The 18,917-nt window shown below is 34.8% G+C and overlaps 3 protein-coding genes across 3 annotated transcripts; all 3 read right to left on the bottom strand.

The window, feature by feature from the left end:
* LOC122319421 (UDP-glycosyltransferase 74E2-like) lies at positions 1-2,276 on the bottom strand. Its single transcript, XM_043137485.1, has 2 exons — positions 1,561-2,276; positions 1-927 (listed from the first exon to the last, which is right to left on the bottom strand). The coding sequence occupies exons 1-2, from the start codon at positions 2,203-2,205 to the stop codon at positions 199-201; spliced, it is 1,374 nt and encodes a 457-aa protein (XP_042993419.1). The 5' UTR covers positions 2,206-2,276; the 3' UTR covers positions 1-198.
* A 3,786-nt stretch (positions 2,277-6,062) lies between these two features.
* Positions 6,063-18,660, bottom strand: LOC122274226 (pyrophosphate--fructose 6-phosphate 1-phosphotransferase subunit alpha-like). Its single transcript, XM_043083242.1, has 21 exons — positions 18,459-18,660; positions 17,775-17,947; positions 17,569-17,681; positions 17,112-17,186; positions 16,905-17,018; positions 16,751-16,818; positions 16,478-16,561; positions 16,032-16,085; positions 15,768-15,848; positions 15,332-15,425; positions 15,175-15,248; positions 14,924-15,034; positions 14,778-14,822; positions 14,644-14,700; positions 13,864-13,968; positions 13,651-13,767; positions 13,365-13,468; positions 12,916-13,081; positions 10,577-11,942; positions 7,624-8,315; positions 6,063-6,988 (listed from the first exon to the last, which is right to left on the bottom strand). The coding sequence occupies exons 1-19, from the start codon at positions 18,546-18,548 to the stop codon at positions 11,820-11,822; spliced, it is 1,848 nt and encodes a 615-aa protein (XP_042939176.1). The 5' UTR covers positions 18,549-18,660; the 3' UTR covers positions 6,063-6,988; positions 7,624-8,315; positions 10,577-11,819.
* On the bottom strand, positions 6,260-8,268 carry LOC122274377 (mogroside IE synthase-like). Its single transcript, XM_043083416.1, has 3 exons — positions 7,624-8,268; positions 7,464-7,523; positions 6,260-6,988 (listed from the first exon to the last, which is right to left on the bottom strand). The coding sequence occupies exons 1-3, from the start codon at positions 8,266-8,268 to the stop codon at positions 6,260-6,262; spliced, it is 1,434 nt and encodes a 477-aa protein (XP_042939350.1).
* Positions 18,661-18,917: the final 257 nt, after the last annotated feature.

An 18,917-nucleotide genomic window follows, 5' to 3' on the forward strand; every position in this document is an offset into this window, starting at 1 on the left:
TTGACTTAAAAATATAATTTTCCATTAATAAATCGCAATGATGTAAAAAAATTACCCAAAATAAAACAACATCATTGAAAATTGAGAATCAATGAATGGATTTGCTGCAATTTTAGGAATAAAGAATAATAAACCGATGTCGAGGCTTCTTCTTTGTTCTTACAGTTGGAAGCCCATAACCCAAAACCAGGTAGAATTTTAGGTGCAAACTAGTCGGCCAATAATCTCATCAATACACTTATCTGAACTTCCACCCTCATTCATTGCGTCCATTGCAAACTGTTTCCATTGCATAGCTTTCTTCTTAAACTCCTTCCCTTTTCCTCCAGCCTGCATAACTTGGCTAATGCAGCTCTCAATTTCTTCCCCACTAGCAAGACCTTTTTCGTCTACTTTTGGCTGAACTCCCACTTCCCAAACTTTCTCCAACAAATATGCATTCGTCATTTGGTCTAGAAACTGTGGCATTCCCACCATAGGCACTCCTAAGCTTACTCCTTCCACAGTCGAGTTCCATCCGCAATGTGTTATGAAGCATCCGATAGCTTGATGGGCCAGCACCTCTAGCTGCGGGCACCATGCCACAACCAATCCTTTCTCTGACGTGTCCTCCACAAATTTGTTGGGGAGACTACTCTCTTCGGTTGCCTTCACTACCCACAAGAAGTTGCTGCTGGTTTGCCTTAGGGCGTGTGCCATTTCTATCATTTGTGAAGCATTCAAAGCTGCAGCACTTCCAAATGAGACATACACCACTGAACCAGGTTCCTTTGAGTTTAGCCATTGCATGCATGTCTCGCTGATTGGCTTATAGAGATTGAAACCGTAATCTTTGTCATCTTCCAAACTCTTGTCGAGATAAACAGATGGTAGAGTTGGTCCGATAGTTCTAACTGTTGAGTAGAGATTCGTCATCCAGTTTAGAACCTACATCTTAGCCGCATTTACCTTGTCACCCCTTGTATGATTAAATTGTTAACAAAAATAATGATATATACAAATTCCAAATGTACAAATTTTGCATAGGTATATTTTATAAAACAAGTAGACTACATTACAAAAAAGTGTAAAAAACTCTCTTTTTTAACAAAATAACTTGCATAAAACTTGCGCATTTGGGACTTGTCCCTAGATTACTCTGTTGAAAATGACTTAAGAATGTAAAATTTAGGTATGCAAACAGTTTAAATTTTGGGCAGAATCAAATTTTTTATAACTTCTCAAACTTGAGCTTGCAAATCAGAGAAATTCTCTCTACTTTGTCGATACCCCAAGGGTGAGCATATGCACACATTTTTTTAATGCATAACAAACACAGTATAGGGTTGGCCAGCAACTCGGATTAATGCTTGGTGTCATTATTTCCACTTCCAAATATGAATCTCTTTTAAGTTTACTTACTATGTTTGGGTCTTTGTCGAACTTTGTATCGTGCCAATCCACAAAAGTGATAGCAATAATCTTAAAGATTGAACAAGCAAAGGAAAAAGAAATCGAAAATAGAAAGAAAGAACAGATATAATGCCTTGTAAAATAGTTTAAAAAAAAAACCAAGCTCACCTCCTCTTCCAACTTATAGAATGAGTTAAACAGGATCCAATCAGCCTTCTCGATGTTGCTGAATTGGTTTAATATGTGTTTGATTAAGGGGGGAAAGCGTTCTGTCTCTGAACCAAAGGATGCAGGGTTTGGAAGTGCAGGTTGTCGCAATCCAGGCATTGAAAAGGCAGGCACCGATAGTGGTTTGCCACACATCTCTACGTACATGGGGTAGTAGCAAGCAATTGCAGCACATGATTGAGTGAAAAATGCAGCACTAGCAACACCGAGTTGCTGAGCTATGTTCAGAGCCCATGGTAAATTAGCATCATAAACCAGTCCCTTAACAGGGTACTCAGAATTCTCTAGCTTCTTGAAGAGTTCTCCTAGGCAATGTGCTCCAACAACTTCAAACTTCTCAAGGAACCCCATCAACGCTGCTGGTCCTGCGAGCCCTCCTTCAGTGTTGTCATCATATATTGATTCTAGTGTAATTGACCCAGCTCGAGATTGCATGGACTTGACGCTAGAAAGTGTAGTGGATACAGTGATTTTGATCCCTTTCGAGGCCAAACGTTTAGAAAATTGGAGCATTGGATTTATATGGCCTTGTGCAGGAAACGGAAGAACCACGACGTGAGCACTGTAGCCTTTCTTTTCCTCCATTTGTTTTCAACACTTCCAGTTTCTTTTCCTTTCCTTTGTTTCCTAAGCTACTTATGATTGTCAAGACAACTATTAACAAACATGAAGGAATTATAAAAAAGAAAAAGTGCTATTTTTTAGCATTACTATTGGTTTGGATTGATCTTCTAAAATTCCAGATATTCGGGCGACTGTTGTTAGTAAAAGAGAGAAAAAAGGAGCCATATCCGACTCCGACAATACCGAGTCCACAGAGAATAATCTGAACTTTGTTCTCCTTTTTCTAAAAATAGGAGCCATATCCGATTAATATGCAATTTGTAATCTAGTCCAATAACAATGTATGATTAACGTATGTGTTTCCCTTTTTTCTGGCCATGCATGAGTTTTAATTACTGCAAGCTTCTCCAAAAATAGGAGCCATATCTGATTAATTACTGCAATCTTCTCCGATTCTGTAATCTAGTTCGATAACAATGTATGATTAACTTAAAAAAACGAGCAATACATTGGTCGACCCAAGATTCCCCTACCTTAATTTATGAGAAAGGATGAATTATGAGTTCTAGAGAACCATATTTATGGCTTTCAAACTTTGTTGGGATCAAAGTTTTGACTTTTTAGGAAAAATTCTAGACTTTTTAAGAATATTTTAGGGTAGGATCGATAGCTATTTCAATTTTTCTTTTATAATTTTGATAATTTTTCTAACAATGGTTGGTCTTTAAGAGGCTTGCCTCTTTCATATAGAGAGAAATTAGAATCCAAAGAGGTCACTTCATTGATTCACACGACTGTATAAATGAAAATGAGTATTGCTACATGTAGATATAATTTTATGCATAATATTAGATAATGTTGAGTGGTAGTCTCATTTTATCAGTATTTTTTTTTTAATTTAAATTTCAAATTCCAAACTTTAAAATTTTCACTATTTTCAACAATTAACAAATAATCACGTGTGACTATTTAAATAAAATTATAAGTACAAATAATATTTTTTCAATGAAAATATTACTCGACTAGTAGACACCTAATATTAAATTTGCAATAACGTGATTACCGTACGTGTGCCTTAAGTAGTACTGCATGTGTTTCCTAGTCCATGGCAGTTTAACCATCTCTCTGTTAACTCTTCTGGTGAAATGCTCAAGCAGACACTGCTTGAGGGGAAGATTTGGCATATTTTCGATTAAAAAATGGTAGAATATTATGAGAAAGAAGTTGTAGGGAATAGTTTATATAATGAAAAATAATATTTATAATCATAGAATACGCAAACGTCACTCACTCAGTTTGAAAAGAATAAGTAAATACAGGATCTACATGAAAAAAATTAATTTTTTAACGATATACCTCACTATTTTGTGTAACATTTTGTTCTAATAGTTGTATTGTTAGAATATAATTTTGTTGTTGGAAGCTTGATGTATGCTCAAACTTGTACAAGACTGGACATTAGTTTTGTAGTTGGAATGCTCAGGAGATACCAAAGTAATTCCGGAATGGAGCATTGAAAGGCTGAAAAGAAGGTTTTAAGACACCTAAAGGGAACAAGACATTATATGCTCATGTATCAAAGGTCTGATCAGTTGGAGATGGTTGGCTACTCCGACTCAGATTTTGCTGGTTGTATTGATAGTCGAAAGTTAACTTTTGGTTACTTGTTTATATTAGCTGGAGGAGCAATATCATGGAAAAACGTTAAAAAGACTATCATAGGAGCATCTACTATGGAAGCTAAATCTATGGCATGCTTTGAGGCCACAGTTCATGCTTTATGGTTGCAGAATTTTATCTCGAGACTTGAAATTGTTGGCAGTATTGCCAAGCCGCTGAGAATGTATTGTTGATAATTTTGCAAAACTCCTTTTCTCCAAGAACAGCAAATATTCTAATTGTGCTAAGCATATGGAGCTCAAATATTTGGCCGTTAAGGAGGAAGTTCATAAACAAACAGTGTTTATAGAACATATTAAGACTGAGCTCATGATTGCAGATCTTTTGACTAAAAGGTTAGCACCAAAGACATTTAAAGAACATGTTGATCTCATGGGTCTTTGTTACAATCCCTGAGGTATGTTTGTGGATCTTTATGTTTTTTGTTCTATAACATCTATAGAGATTTCACTAATTGTATTTCTAACATTTTTCCTACTTACCATCAGTTACGTAATTATGAAGATCGATAATTGATGACAGGAATCGTCTTTGACAAAGATATTATGAGGACATTAGAGTTACTTCCTATTATGGATTATAATTAAGTGATTTTCTAGCATTGTAGTGCATGGAAGGGAAGATGTCACCTTATTGATATTTACAGCCATAACTCATGTTGGTAAGTTATTTAATTATGATATTATTGTAATCTCACTAAAGTGCGAATAAGCTAATGTTATGCGCATATTATATTTACCTTGTCAATCCAAATAAGTGTCATTCATATGGGTCAAGTGGGAGAACGTTAAAATATGTCCCACATGAAAGGATAATATGGACATTATTTGGACTTAATGAGATAAGGTGGTTCTTAGCTTCGGAAAAGAGATGCACGGTTACTTAATTAGTGAGAGATAATAGGGGAAGTTATTTTCCTATCTACCCACTTTTATGAGAAGTAGGATAACTGTTTGTTTTTTTGTACGTAGGAATTATCATCTTTTTACCCACATTTTCATTTTTTATCAGATTTTCCCATACATTCTGGTGAAGTAAAGAAAAAGAGTTAAGTGTGAGAAATAATTTCTACAAGCTTCCTTCAAGAAGAAGATTTCATTATGGCTGATTCTGGTATGTTTTGTGAAATATTTATTTCCGTATAAAAGATGATTATGTGATTTTCATGATAGTTGAAGATTTCTATTTCAGTAAATTAAATTTTACATTTGCATCCCATTTAAACTATGGTCATATACTTTTGGAGTTAGCTACAAAGATTGTTCCAGGCATTACTTTTGCTGTAATTAATTTTCTTATTATATATATCAAATTAATTACTTTTTACTTTGCTTTAATGGCTATATAGGAATGGGTAAGGTCGTGTACTGTGTAGGCAATGCTAACAAGATCTATGCTTGTCTTTTATGTTGATCTAAGAATTCGCAAGAGGGCAATCATTCTGTAACATTTGTAACATTCTAGAGCTTTGGATTGCTCTCTCTTATGGCTAATGCTAGCTCCAATTGCTTTCTTTCTTTTTATTTTTCTCGGTTTCATTACCATTTTCGACCTTCATTGATTATTGTAAGCAATGAAAGCAAACAATAGAGTGTGGTACTAATGGTGAGCCTAAAGAAGATGCTTCTGAACTCTACAGTTGGGGTTTGAAAATGCTAGTTGGGAAGGATTACGGTGTCGCAAGGGAGAACTGCAGTTTCCCTCCTTTTGTTTTCTTTTTCTTCTTTGATTCCGTTTGCTTTTTTCGCCTTTCATTTAGTTTTTTATTTTTTTAATTCACACTGATGTGTCATCCCTGTGCAGCTCTCCTGCACAAAAGCTCCTTCCTGTAATGGAATTGGGATTCAAAACTAGCAAAATGCTTCATTGAATCATAAAATGCAAGAAGAAGGGCACAGTTCCATAAGCACATTGAGCAGAAACATTTTAAATATCTATTATTTCCTCTTAATTAATAAAGAATTATTCTATTTTGAAGATAGCGTGTACATCAATTAATGATAAGATTTGATAGCTATGAGTTTGATGGTCTAATGACATATGGCCTGATTCTTCAAATCGAAAATTTAGATTCAAAACTCGCCACCTTTGTTGTATAAAAAAGAATGATAAGATTTGGTTCATAATATTTAATTTTAAAATTTATCTTTTAAATCAAATTATAATATAAATTATTTATCCGTGCACTCTACACACACTGACTTAAAAATATAATTTTCCATTAATAAATCGCAATGATGTAAAAGAATTACCCAAAATAAAACAACATCATTGCAAATTGAGAATCAATGAACGAATTTGCTACAATTTTAGGAAGAAATAATAATAAACCGATGTCGAGGCTTCGTCTTTGTTCTTACAGTTGGAAGCCCATAACCCAAAACTAAGTCGAATTTCAGCTGCAAACTAGTCGACCAATAATCTCATCTATACACTTATCTGAACTTCCACCCTCATTCATTGCCTCCATTGCAAACTGTTTCCACTGCATGGCTTTCTTCTTAAACTCCTTCCTTCTTCCTCCAACCTGCATAACTTGGTTGATGCAGCTCTCGATTTCTTCCCCACTAGCAAGACCCTTTTCATCTACTTTTGGCTGAACTCCCACTTCCCAAACTTTCTCCAACAAATATGCATTCGCCATTTGGTCTAGAAACTGTGGCATTCCCACCATCGGCACTCCTAAGCTTACTCCTTCCATAGTCGAGTTCCATCCGCAATGTGTTATAAAGCATCCGATAGCTTGATGGGCCAGCACCTCTAGCTGCGAGCACCATGCCACAACCAATCCTTTCCCTGACGTGTCCTCCACAAATTTGTTGGGGAGACTACTCTCTTCGGTTTCCTTCACTACCCACAAGAAGTTGCTGCTGGTTTGCCTTAGGGCATGTGCCATTTCTATCATTTGTGGAGCATTCAAAGCTGCAGTACTTCCAAATGAGACATACACCACTGAAGCAGGTTCCTTTGAGTTTAGCCATTGCATGTATGTCTCGCTGATTGGCTTATAGAGATTGAAACCGTAACATTTGTCATCTTCCAGCCTCTTGTCGAGATAAACAGATGGTAGAGTTGGTCCGATAGTTCTAACTGTAGGGTAGAGATTCGTTATCCACTTTAGAACCTACATGTTAGCCACATTTACCTTGTCACACATTGTATGAGTAAATCGTTAACAAAAATAATGATATATACAAATTCCAAATGTACAAATTTTGCATAGGTATATTTTATAAAAAAGTATAATACATTACAAAAAAGTGTAAAAAACTCTATTTTTTAACAAAATCACTTGCATAAAACTTACGCATTTGGAACTTATCCCTAGATTACTCTGGTGAAAATGACTTAAGAATGTAAAATTTAGGTATGCAAACTGTTTAAATTTTGGGCAAAATCAAATTTTTTTATAATTTCTCAAACTTGAGCCTGCAAATCAGAGAAATTCTCTCTATTTTGTCGATACCCCAAGGGTGAGCATATGCACACATTTTTTTTAATGCATAACAAACATAGGATAGGGTTGGCTAGCAACTCGGATTAATGCTTGGTGTCATTATTTCCACTTCTAGATATGAATCTCTTGTAAGTTTACTTACTATGTTTGGGTCTTTGTTGAACTTTGTATCATGCCAATCCACAAAAGTGATAGCAATAATCTTTTAAAGATTGAAGAACCAGGAAAAAGAAATTGAAAATAGAAAGAAAGAGCAGATATAATGCCCTGTAAAATAGTTTAAAAAAAAAAACCAAGCTCACCTCCTCTTCCAACTTATAGAATGAGTTAAACAGGATCCAATCAGCCTTCTCAATGTTGCTGAATTGGTTTAATATGTGTTTGATTAAGGGGGGAAAGCGTTCTGTCTCTGAACCAAAGGATGCAGGGTTTGGAAGTGCAGGTTGTCGCAATCCAGGCATTGAAAAGGCAGGAACCGATAGTGGTTTGCCACACATCTCTACGTACATGGGGTAGTAGCAAGCAATTGCAGCACATGATTGAGTGAAAAATGCAACACTAGCAACACCGAGTTGCTGAGCTATGTTCAGAGCCCATGGTAAATTAGCATCATAAACCAATCCCTTCACAGGATACTCAGAATTTTCTAGCTTCTTGAAGAGTTCTCCTAAGCAATGTGCTCCAACAACTTCAAACTTCTCGAGGAACCCCATCAACGCTGCTGGTCTTGCAAGCGCTCCTTCAGTGTTGTCATCATATATTGATTCTAGTGTAATTGACCCAGCTCGAGATTGCATGGACTTGACGCTAGAAAGTGTAGTGGATACAGTGATTTTGATCCCTTTCGAGTCTAAACGTTTAGAAAATTGGAGCAGTGGATTTATATGGCCTTGTGCAGGAAAGGGAAGAACCACGACGTGAGCATTGTAGCCTCTCTTTTCCTCCATTTGTTTTCAACACTTCCAGGTTCTTTTCCTTGCCTTGGTTTCCTAAGCTGTTTATGATTGTCAAGACAACTATTAACGAACATGAAGGAATTATAAAAAAAGAAAAAGTGATGTTTTCTAGCGTTACTATTGGTTTGGATTGATCTTCTAAGATTCCAGATATTCGGGCGATTGTTGTCAGTAAAAGAGAGAAAAACAGAGCCATATCCGACGCCGACAATACCGAGTCCACGGAGAATAATCTGAACTTTGTTATCCTTTTTCTAAAAAAAGGAGCCATATCCGATTAATTATGCAATCTGTAATCTAGTCCAATAACAATGTATGATTAACGTATGTGTTTCCCTTTTTTTAGCCGTGCATGAGTTTTAATTACTGCAATCTTCTCCAAAATTAGGAGCCATATCCGATTAATTACTGCAATCTTCTCCAATTCTGTAATCTAGTCCAATAACAATATATGATTAACTTAAAAAAACAACCAATACATTGGTCGACCCAAGATTCCCCTACCTTAATTTATGAGAAAGGAGGAATTATGAGTTTTAGAGAACCATAATTTATGGCTTTCAAACTTTGTTGGGATGAAAGTTTTGAATTTTTAGGAAAAATTCTAGACTTTTTAAGAATATTTTAGGGTAGGATCGATAGCTATTTCAATTTTTCTTTTACAATTTTGATAATTTTTCTAACAATGGTTGGCCTTTAAGAGGCTTGCCTCTCTCATATAGAGAGAAATTAGAATCCAAAGAGGTCACTTCATTGATTCACACGACTGTATAAATGAAAATGAGTATTGCTACATGTAGATATAATTTTATGCATAATATTAGATAATGTTGAGTGGTAGTCTCATTTTATCAGTTATTTTTTTTTAATTTAAATTTCAAATTCCAAACTTAAAAATTTTCACTATTTTCAACAATTAACAAATAATCACATGTGACTATTTAAATAAAATTATAAGTACAAATAATATTTTTTCAATGAAAATATTACTCGACTTGTAGACACCTAATATTAAATTTGCAATAATGTGATTACCGTACGTGTGCCTTAAGTAGTACTGCATGCGTTTCCTAGTCCATGGCAGTTTAACCATCTCTCTGTTAACTCCTCTGGTGAAATGCTCAAGCAGACATTGCTTGAGGGGAAGATTTGGCATATTTTCGATTCAAGAATGGTAGAATATTATGAGAAAAAAGTTATAGGGAATGGTTTATATGATGAAAAATAATATTTGCAATCATAGAATATGCAAACGTCATTCACTCATTTTGAAAAAAATAAGTAAATATAAGATCTACATGAAAAAAATTAATTTTTTAAGGATATATCTCACTATTTTGTGTAACATTATGTTCTAATGGTTGTATTGTTAGAATATAATTTTAGAAAATTCCGATTAACTTAATTTTTTAGAACGAGGAATAATTTAACATATTATAAGAGCATTGTTTTCTAAATTTAAATTTTGTCTCCATACCTTATACAGTCATAAGATAATACACAGTGACAATAATAAATTTTGAATGTAAAACTTAGGTATGAGAGTAGATTGAATTTAAGATAGATAGATATTTATGGAGCAATTTAAATTTTGACACCATTTATCAACTCTTGACTCACATTGCATCTAATATCAATTTAATGGAACTTTATATTTATAGCATGTTTGGAATTATGGTTGAGAATTATAACTTATAATTTTAGAGCTTATATCTTATAACTTAAATAATAAGTTTTACTATTAAAAAGTTATTTATTGTTTGATAACTATATGTTTAAATCACTTTCAAATATGTTACTTTTGTTTAAAAACAAATTAAAAAGGTGTTATATGAGGTAGAAATGATAATTATTTGAATTTGTAAACATTATGACCATATTTTTGAAAGTTTGAAAGTTGTAATTATTTGAAAGTTGTATGGGTATTTTCGTCCATTGACAGTCTTTTTAAAATTTGAATTACGTTGTGCACTATTTGGAAAAGCATATTTGAGAAAAAATATCAAAATAATACTTTCTCACAAACGTACTTTTTAATTTATTTGAGATAAAAGTGCCTTAAGATGGAACATTCAAACAACCTAATTTTTTCATTAAAAAGCTTTTAAGATATTTAAACATTTTTTAAAACTCATACTGCAACCCCAAACAGACACTTAATAACACATCATTGGACTTATGAATTGAATGATTTTCATACATGCTTGTGCAGAGATCCAATTAAGTCCATAGAAATAACTGATACAATGCCAAGAAATAGAGGATAAGATTCACAAAAAAAATTGAAAACTAAACTCACCTCTCATGGGCTGAAAAGGAACCCAATCTGCCTTATCAATGTAGCTGATCATAGGAGGATGGCAACCTTTATCTGAACCAAGTGATGGCAAGTTTGGAAGTCTTGGCATTGAAAAAGCAGGCACAGCCAGTTCCAAGTGCAGATACTTGGAACCTGTCAAACTACAGCAGAAAGCAGCAATAATATTACAGGTAAAAGTAGGTCTCCATCGATTCATTTGAATGTAGTTCGTGTATTAACTCTTGGATTTATTCCCCACGCATTCACTTATCTTATGCTTCAAGTATAATAAATCTGTTACCTATATTTGTATTTATTTGGCTTCTACAATCCGCTGCACCCACTTGCCGTCCAAGCCAACTCTCCTACCTCACTCTTGCACCCAGATACACAGAAATTGGTGCCTTGATGATCCCTTTTTAGCCTTTAAACGAGCCTAGATATTATGTCTGATGATGCTATATTTACATTTATTTGGTCGAAGAAAATGATTTTCATTGTATTAAAAAGGATGGACTTGAAAATTAACCAGTTCATTTCTAGCCACTGGAAAGATGTTTGCTGACTTGATTCCAGACCTGTTTAATGACACACAAAACACAATACTAAACATGTCACATTGGCTAGTATAAACGAATATTCAGATTTTGGATTTTTAGCAATTCTTTTTTACTCGTTTTAGTGATTGTTATGGTCCTACAATAAGTAATAGAGAAATGCTTGAGTAACAAAAATAATCCAGCAAACTGATGTTTTGTGGCTGTAGAACTTCTCTAAGTAATATACCGGCTTCTGGTCCAGTAAATTAGTTCTTATCAATCACGCCAACTTTCTCAAGGATGCTATTGAACTATATGAGAAAAAAGGGTTAGAGTTTATTATCATTTTCATGAAATACTTTTGCACCAGCACAATGCAGGTGTAACAAGAAAGGCATGCAATTGCTTCCATGGCACCTGTAAGGCACATAAACTATGCAGTAATCATCAAACAATGCCATTTGCAGACACATGAAACTGAATTAAACTGTGTAGAACACCTCAATGCCATTGAAACTACAAAATGTATACGGTACCATAAACAAAATTTCATCTCTTCCAGAGCTTGAAATACAATGATCCTGATTATTTGGCTGATGTTGGAATAAAAAAGTCAAACTCGGTTGCACACCTACAATTTCAGGATATTAATATTTTGAAATCCGAGTATCATGGTCATTAGATCTGGCTGCGCATAACTATATTTAGAGAGATGAGTTGGATGAAGGGGACGCCATCACAGAGAGAACTTCTGTCACAGAAGCCATAACACTCAAAGCTGCTTTGAGAACATCCTGTGAACATCCTGGCTTTACGATGGTTCGTACCTGGGAAGAAAAAACGAATTCAATAAGCGAATTCACAGATGAAGAAAATTGCAAGCAAAAAATTAAGGATATTCATTTCAACCACAAGATATTGATCAGCAAAAGTGCGAATTAGAGAAGGGATAGGCTATGGAATGGGCATGTAATGACCTAAGGAAAGCTATACCTACATATGAGCTTATAATCCAAAAGGACTACTTGACGTTACAGTTGGAACTCATTGAAACCATAATAAAACCCAATGCACATTTATCTGGCTCATTCTTTTTTGGCCGAAATTTATCTTGCTCATTCACTTCCATAATTCTTCACCCATCCAATGTGGGACTTGGCAGGGTGTTAAATGGAATGAGTCTTAGACCAGATCCACCATAGGCTACGCTCATTGGTTCTCGAGCCTTTCTATAAAGTTCCAGTGTCATACAAAATAGAAGCCACTTTTGTTTTATTTATGGTTGCACAACTTCAACTTGTGATGGGTGCGTTGATGTAGTTTCAGAATTTCTGTTGTGGCCAAAGGTCAAGTTGCGATATTTCCCATATAAGTTTTGGGACCAATTATGACCAGGGAGAGTAGTAGTTATTGTATATGGATGTGATTCTTTCAATTGAATGAATAAAAAAAAAAGGAAATATTTACAAGCCTAATATGTGATGCATAGAAGAAGGTATGAGTTATAACAAGTCTGAGATGTGACCCCAAATTATCAAATTACTGATTAAACTGAGAATAAATGGAATATAGGTTATGTTAAATCACAAATTATTGCATTGCAAGAGAATGTAAGATTGCGATGAGAAAACAGTAGCCATCACATTTAAACATCCCACAGGAATAAATCCATCAGCAGAAAGTGATGGATTACTAAAACTTGAAACTGAGGCTTTATCTGTGTTTCTTCTTTTTCACAGCAAGGTTCATGGCACACATTTGAGTAAAACTAAAATATTGAGATAATAGAATTGTAAGCACCTTATCAAGGTATTCCTGCAATTTCTTGATGCGGCCCATGTAATCCTGGTCTTCAACGCATAGAGTTACAGCCTTAGAATCAGCACCAGGACCATCAAACTGAAGTGGTCCTGGATTTCTGTAAAGGTCGTCCAACAAAAATTTTGCAGCATTGTGCCTCAACAGCCTACAACCAAAATTATCCACCAGTTCAGAACCAGAATAACAATAATATCTCATGAAGCAAAACTCAATGCTTTATTCAAGCGAAGTTGTGGGACCAAAATTGTAAAGACAGAGATAGAGAAAGAGAGAAACAATTGCCCTATCCAAAAATGTAAAATAAAAGAACTCAATTCAAAGCTAGTCACAGTTTCTTCTATATTTTTTTTCTGTTCTCCACTTCCTTTATTCAAAATCACAACCCCATATCATTGGGGCAACTCACACGCAATCGCTGGGAGACTTACTCATATGCTTTTCCCCTCAAGTCCACAGTAGCTGGGTGAATGGCAGGTTTTCCCATTGACAAGGCCCCTGAATTTTGAAACCAATGCTTCACAGTCATCATTGCCTAATGTTCATCAAATACAATCAATGGAGTCAACATTCTCCACAACTGCAAGCATTATCAATGAATGAAAATCTCTGGACAATACTTTGAAAAATAAGACATTAAAAAATTATAAAATCAATATTTTCCAGGTTTTATGGGGGAGAAAGGCTATAAAAATACTAAAAGAGAGAAACCCCTACGGTAATTGGAGCAGCACCACAACGCCAATTCTTCACAGGATGCTTCAGGTTAGTTGCAGTTGCCATATAACCATTCAAACCAGCTGCTAAAATATGATAGCAGATATGCCCAAGAACCTGCACGAACATTGTCTCAGTATTAACACGAGAAGAGGAGAATATTAGTAGCAAAAAAAGGATGAGGAAACAAAGCAAAGCCTGGTGTTTACATACATAGGCATAGTCACAGTCAAAATTTGACACTAAGGATCCCCGAGCCTGATAACCGAAGAAGTGGCAGATAGCATTAAATTTCTTCCCTTTGTATGTGCCCTCTTTCTGTTTAGAACACGAAAGGTCAGAAACTAAGGCTCTTGTTGCATTAAAGATAACTAAACGTACTTAGTTAACTGTGAAACCAATTCTTACTAGGTTATAATTTCTTATCCGAAAAGCAATTAGCTTCTAGCCAAGAATCATAATTAAAACCCATTGAATTTAAAATATATAAAAAAATAAAAATAAAATAAAAGAGAGGCAAGCATAGTATAGAAGTTGAACAAGAACAAGAAGTTGGAGGCATATTTAATGATCACACATTGTGGACTTCAGTAAGGATTAAAATTCTTAGGAATTACAGCAAAATGTCATACTAGAGTAAAAGAAAAGAGAAAAGAAAGCAGCAAAAACCTAATGCACTCAATTAAATTTCGGATTTTGTGGGGAGTAGTTGGGCCAATTGGAATCCAAAACCTTGCCCTGAAGATTTTTTTAACAGTTTTCCTTGCCCTAAAGATATTAAAATAACTTTCCTCTTTACAAGTGATTAGAATTTCCTTTGATGTTAAGTAGAGATTGATGTAACCAAAAAGAAAAACACACAGAGGGAACATAATCTGAGATTTCCCACCCAGAAAAATATTATGAGAAAAAGAGAAACAAATCCCATTATCATCAGCTTTAGAAAAAATCATGAAAAAAGGAAACAGCGTACGAAGAAGAACAACTGTGTACCAGACGCTTGTTCATTTCAGTCTCCACGAGATGTGCAAAAAGCTTCTCTGTCTCAATCTGTAAAATGAAGTAGCATCTTATACATCTCAAAGTTTAACGTTTCTTTTCATAATGGAAATATCTAAAGCCCATACCTGGGATAATTGTGCAGAGTCATCTGACTCAGGGTAAAGGAGCAGCTGTAACATTCAAAATCTCAATTATATAGGTCCTATAATGAATAAAATTAGATTAAAAGGAATGTGTCTTTGGATGGGAGAAGTCTATGGAAAGTTGGAACCTGTTTCTTAATAAAGGGTGGCAAAAATTCAAACAAAGCAAATGCCCAAGGTGAAAGTTGAGTATAAATGTTATCAGTAGAAACACCTTGCCTGAGCAAAACATGAATTTCCTGAGTCACAAAATGTAAATATTAGAGCATTAATGTGCATTGATTACTCATTAATATCACATGAAAATACAAAAAGAAACATAAAAGCAACCACAACAGTGGTTCATTCGAAGGAATTATTATTAAACTGCCTAAGTTACCTTCAAAAGTGCATAAACTTCAGGAATGCTTTCTATAAGTCCTTCTGGTAGTAAGATAACTCCATGGTACTTGTCTGGTATATATAGACTAGATCAGATAATAACGATAGTAATTATCACCAACAAGGGCATAAAAAAAACTTAAACTATTTGATACCTTGTCCTGCTCTCGCTTGAACTGCATCACAAATTTGTTTTGTGATATCGAAAAGTGTAAGCTTTGATGCAGCCACCTCCTCCCCAAGAATTAGCTGCAAAGAATGTATCAGGTTACACGTAGAAAAGAGATCCATAATGTCAGCTGTCCATAATTATTCTACTTTCCTTATTTTCACCTTCCTTAATTTACTTAGGCTTGTATAGTTAGCATATTTGACAGAGTATAGTTTCCATATAAGGATAGAATCATTCAGGGAATTACATTCTTTCTATGTATAGAATTCTCGTAAAGCTTATATATAATCTACAGATTACTCAAGGCCAATTAATTCGGCTATTCATACAATACTTTGACAGATAAAAATGTAGAAGCTATGTTGAAAAGTTCATAGTTGAAACATCAAATTAAATAATATAATAAAACAAATACTAACCATGTTTGGATGGGACTGGAGGGCGCACTCCAGTGCAACATGTGATGCCTTTCGACCCATGAGTCGAATAAAATAATAATACTGGAATAGAAAATAAATTAAGTAGCCTTGTTGATTTGAACAAGATAAAAAAGCAAGGAAGAAAACAGATACCAAAGATTTATCACCAAGAAGAAGAGGACTATGGCACAGCAAGGTCAACAATCATGGACTGAAAATATCATCTGTTTCACAGGGAACAAATTATGGGAATTAATCCATTACCTTCTCTGCAGAGAGCGCATCAGTGCAAACATTACTGATGAGCTGGGAATTGACCTGAAAAGAGCATTTAATTCTCAACATCAAGATTCTACCATTACAAATGATCTCATGACATGATTCAGTAGCCAAGTGTATAGTAGCATATGGTACCCAGATGTTGGCAAAACAAAAACATCAATATGCTAATTTTATTAACATGAACCAAGTTGACATGCATGTGCGTGCACACATCACATGTCCCAGCCACTAGTTGCATGGTATCAACATAATAAGAACCAAAACCAAAAAGAAAACGTAATAGGCTTGAGATCTTCTGTGAGTATCAAATTTTCATGCACAATATCTCTAGACTGCTGACACATAAGGGAAAAAGAGGACTTCCTCCAAGAACATAGGAGTAATTGCTTGAGCTTACAAGTACATAATCAGCATCATTTAGCAGATACCTTAGTTATTGTGTCAAAACCAACATTAGCTTCGACAAACTGGTTTTTAAGATCCCCATTCAGAGTAACAGGAACACCAACCACCTGCAAAATCCAAAAGATTCTAAATTATAGACCACGGTAGCTCAAAATTATAGTTGAGTAAATTTACACAAGATGCACAATAGAATCACAACATAAGCTCAAGAAAATTCAATTATCTTTAGAAAACCACCTATAAATACAACTGGAGGATTTCATAATTCTATCATAGAAAATTCACATGTAGAATACCTTTGTTGCGCATTTTTCTTCAGCAAATGTTTCTGCAAGCTGAGCAGCATCCGTGTTTGATGTAACCCCTTCAAAAAACACCAGATATCATGTTCAATAATTTCAAATTAAAAATATATGCCTGCCAACTTTAACCCCACTATGTCCATTGTACCTCCAACAATAACAAGGCCATCCAATTTCAAATCTTGGCAAGAAATTAGGGCAGCATTAACCTGCTCAGTTGTTCTAATTTGATCTTTTGTTCTTCCCAGCAAATCATAACCACCTAGTGAAGTACAACCAAATCAAATAGTTCTTAAGCTTTAATGCATGATAGTTTAATACTGCTACATGAAAATTTCCTACTATGATCACCTACCTTGATTTTTGTAGGTTGAAAGAACTTCATCTGTTATCTCGAGAGTTGTCTTTGCAAATAAACCTTCTGAACCACCTGTTTGCAGTTGAAAAGGAATTAGCTGAAGTAAATAACATATTTTTCTGTCAAATTCAAACACCATCCTTTCATATGCCAACCAAAATGACAAAGAAACATGTTACAGAATGCAGCTTTCTGAGACTGGTTTTTGGTATGAAGCACTTGCACAACCAAACATATAAAAAATTCATCGAGAATGAATGAAAATGAAGTATATTAAGCCTGATTAATTATCTGTTGACATATGTGTGTGTGTCTGCACGCATATATAATATACACGTCTAGGTATGTATATGCATGTTTATAAAATACATACATCGACAGAATGGAAACACACATAGAAACTCATATGACAAAAGAAATAGATAGTGGAACCTTAATAGAAAACTCAACTTACCAAGAAATCCAAGTAAGGTACTCTTGGGGTTGTGGATTTTAAGAGCATTGAGAAGACCCCATATAACATTATGTCCTCCAGGAGATTGTCTCCCGCAAAAGACTACTCCCACCCTGTTAGAAGACAATGCATTTGACAGGTAAGATGTAATTGTAATATAAGAATCTATACAACTGAGATGACTTTGAAATGATCGTCAGATGGACCTAATAGTCGGGTGCTCAGTTATAATCTGAGCATCTGGGACTTTTGCAGTTGCCCTGAGAAAGTGAGCAATTGGCTGACCATAAGTGTGGGGAAAACATCGGCTTATGCATTGGAAGTCACTGGGGTCAGCCGCGGTAGTTGCATCGCCGAATTCAACCCTGACAGTAGTTCCCTGTACAGCGGCAATGCATGATTACATCAGCAATATTTTCTACCCCGTTTATGAGCCATGCCCAAGAGACAACATGTATTTTTTATTTTAAAGGAAAAAATTCTTAATTGCGTGAATAAATGTTAACTGAGTAGCAAGCAACAAGATGTTTTTTTTTTTTAAAAAAAAAAAAAAAACTCCTCTTTTGCATCAAGATATCAAAATAGGATTTCATGAATAAATAAAAACAGAGTAACAAGCAAACAATACGGAACAAAAGCAGAGTGGCAGTTAACAAAAATATATCCAACCGAGCAGTTCCATCGGTTCTTTGAAACGATAGCCTATCTAGACAGCAATCAGAACACACGTTTTGTCGAACACGATGAGGAAGACACATAGAAAAAAGAAAATATTTTAAATTCATTCACCAAGATTTGCGAAAAATCAATCGGAGATAACGCAAGAAAAATAAAAAATAAAATAAAAAGTCAAAAAGTGTAGAGGTATTAACAGGGGGAAGCGGGGAGACCTGGAGACAAGGAGGGAGTTGGGGTTGGTAGAGAGATCGGAGTTTTTGAAGTTCGGAGAGTTCTCTTGGAATGCCGTAGTCGGAATCCATGGAGAAACGCTCGGGGGGCGGGGCTCTGTGTTGTTGGAGTAGGAGTTGTTGCTGAAACAGAACCGACCGAGTACTGAAACTGGTTGGGCGAGGTTGGTTGGTGCTTTGAAGAAGACCGTTTTTAAAGGTCATTCGGGGAATACAACCGACTGTTTGAATTTTCTGTTTTTTTATATTTTTATTTTTAATTTGTTCATTTGAGTTCCAATTTGATATGAATTTTTATCATATAATTAATAATCATCTAAAAGTTTATTAAATATTTAAATAAGATTAGAGTTTTTGGCCTCATTTTTAGATTTACAGATTAAATAAGATGAAAATTAAATAAATATACAAATTTATGTTATATGATGTGGTATGTTACAT

Source organism: Carya illinoinensis, chromosome 8 (genome assembly GCF_018687715.1).
Source record: "Carya illinoinensis cultivar Pawnee chromosome 8, C.illinoinensisPawnee_v1, whole genome shotgun sequence".
NCBI classification, from domain to species: Eukaryota; Viridiplantae; Streptophyta; class Magnoliopsida; order Fagales; family Juglandaceae; genus Carya; species Carya illinoinensis.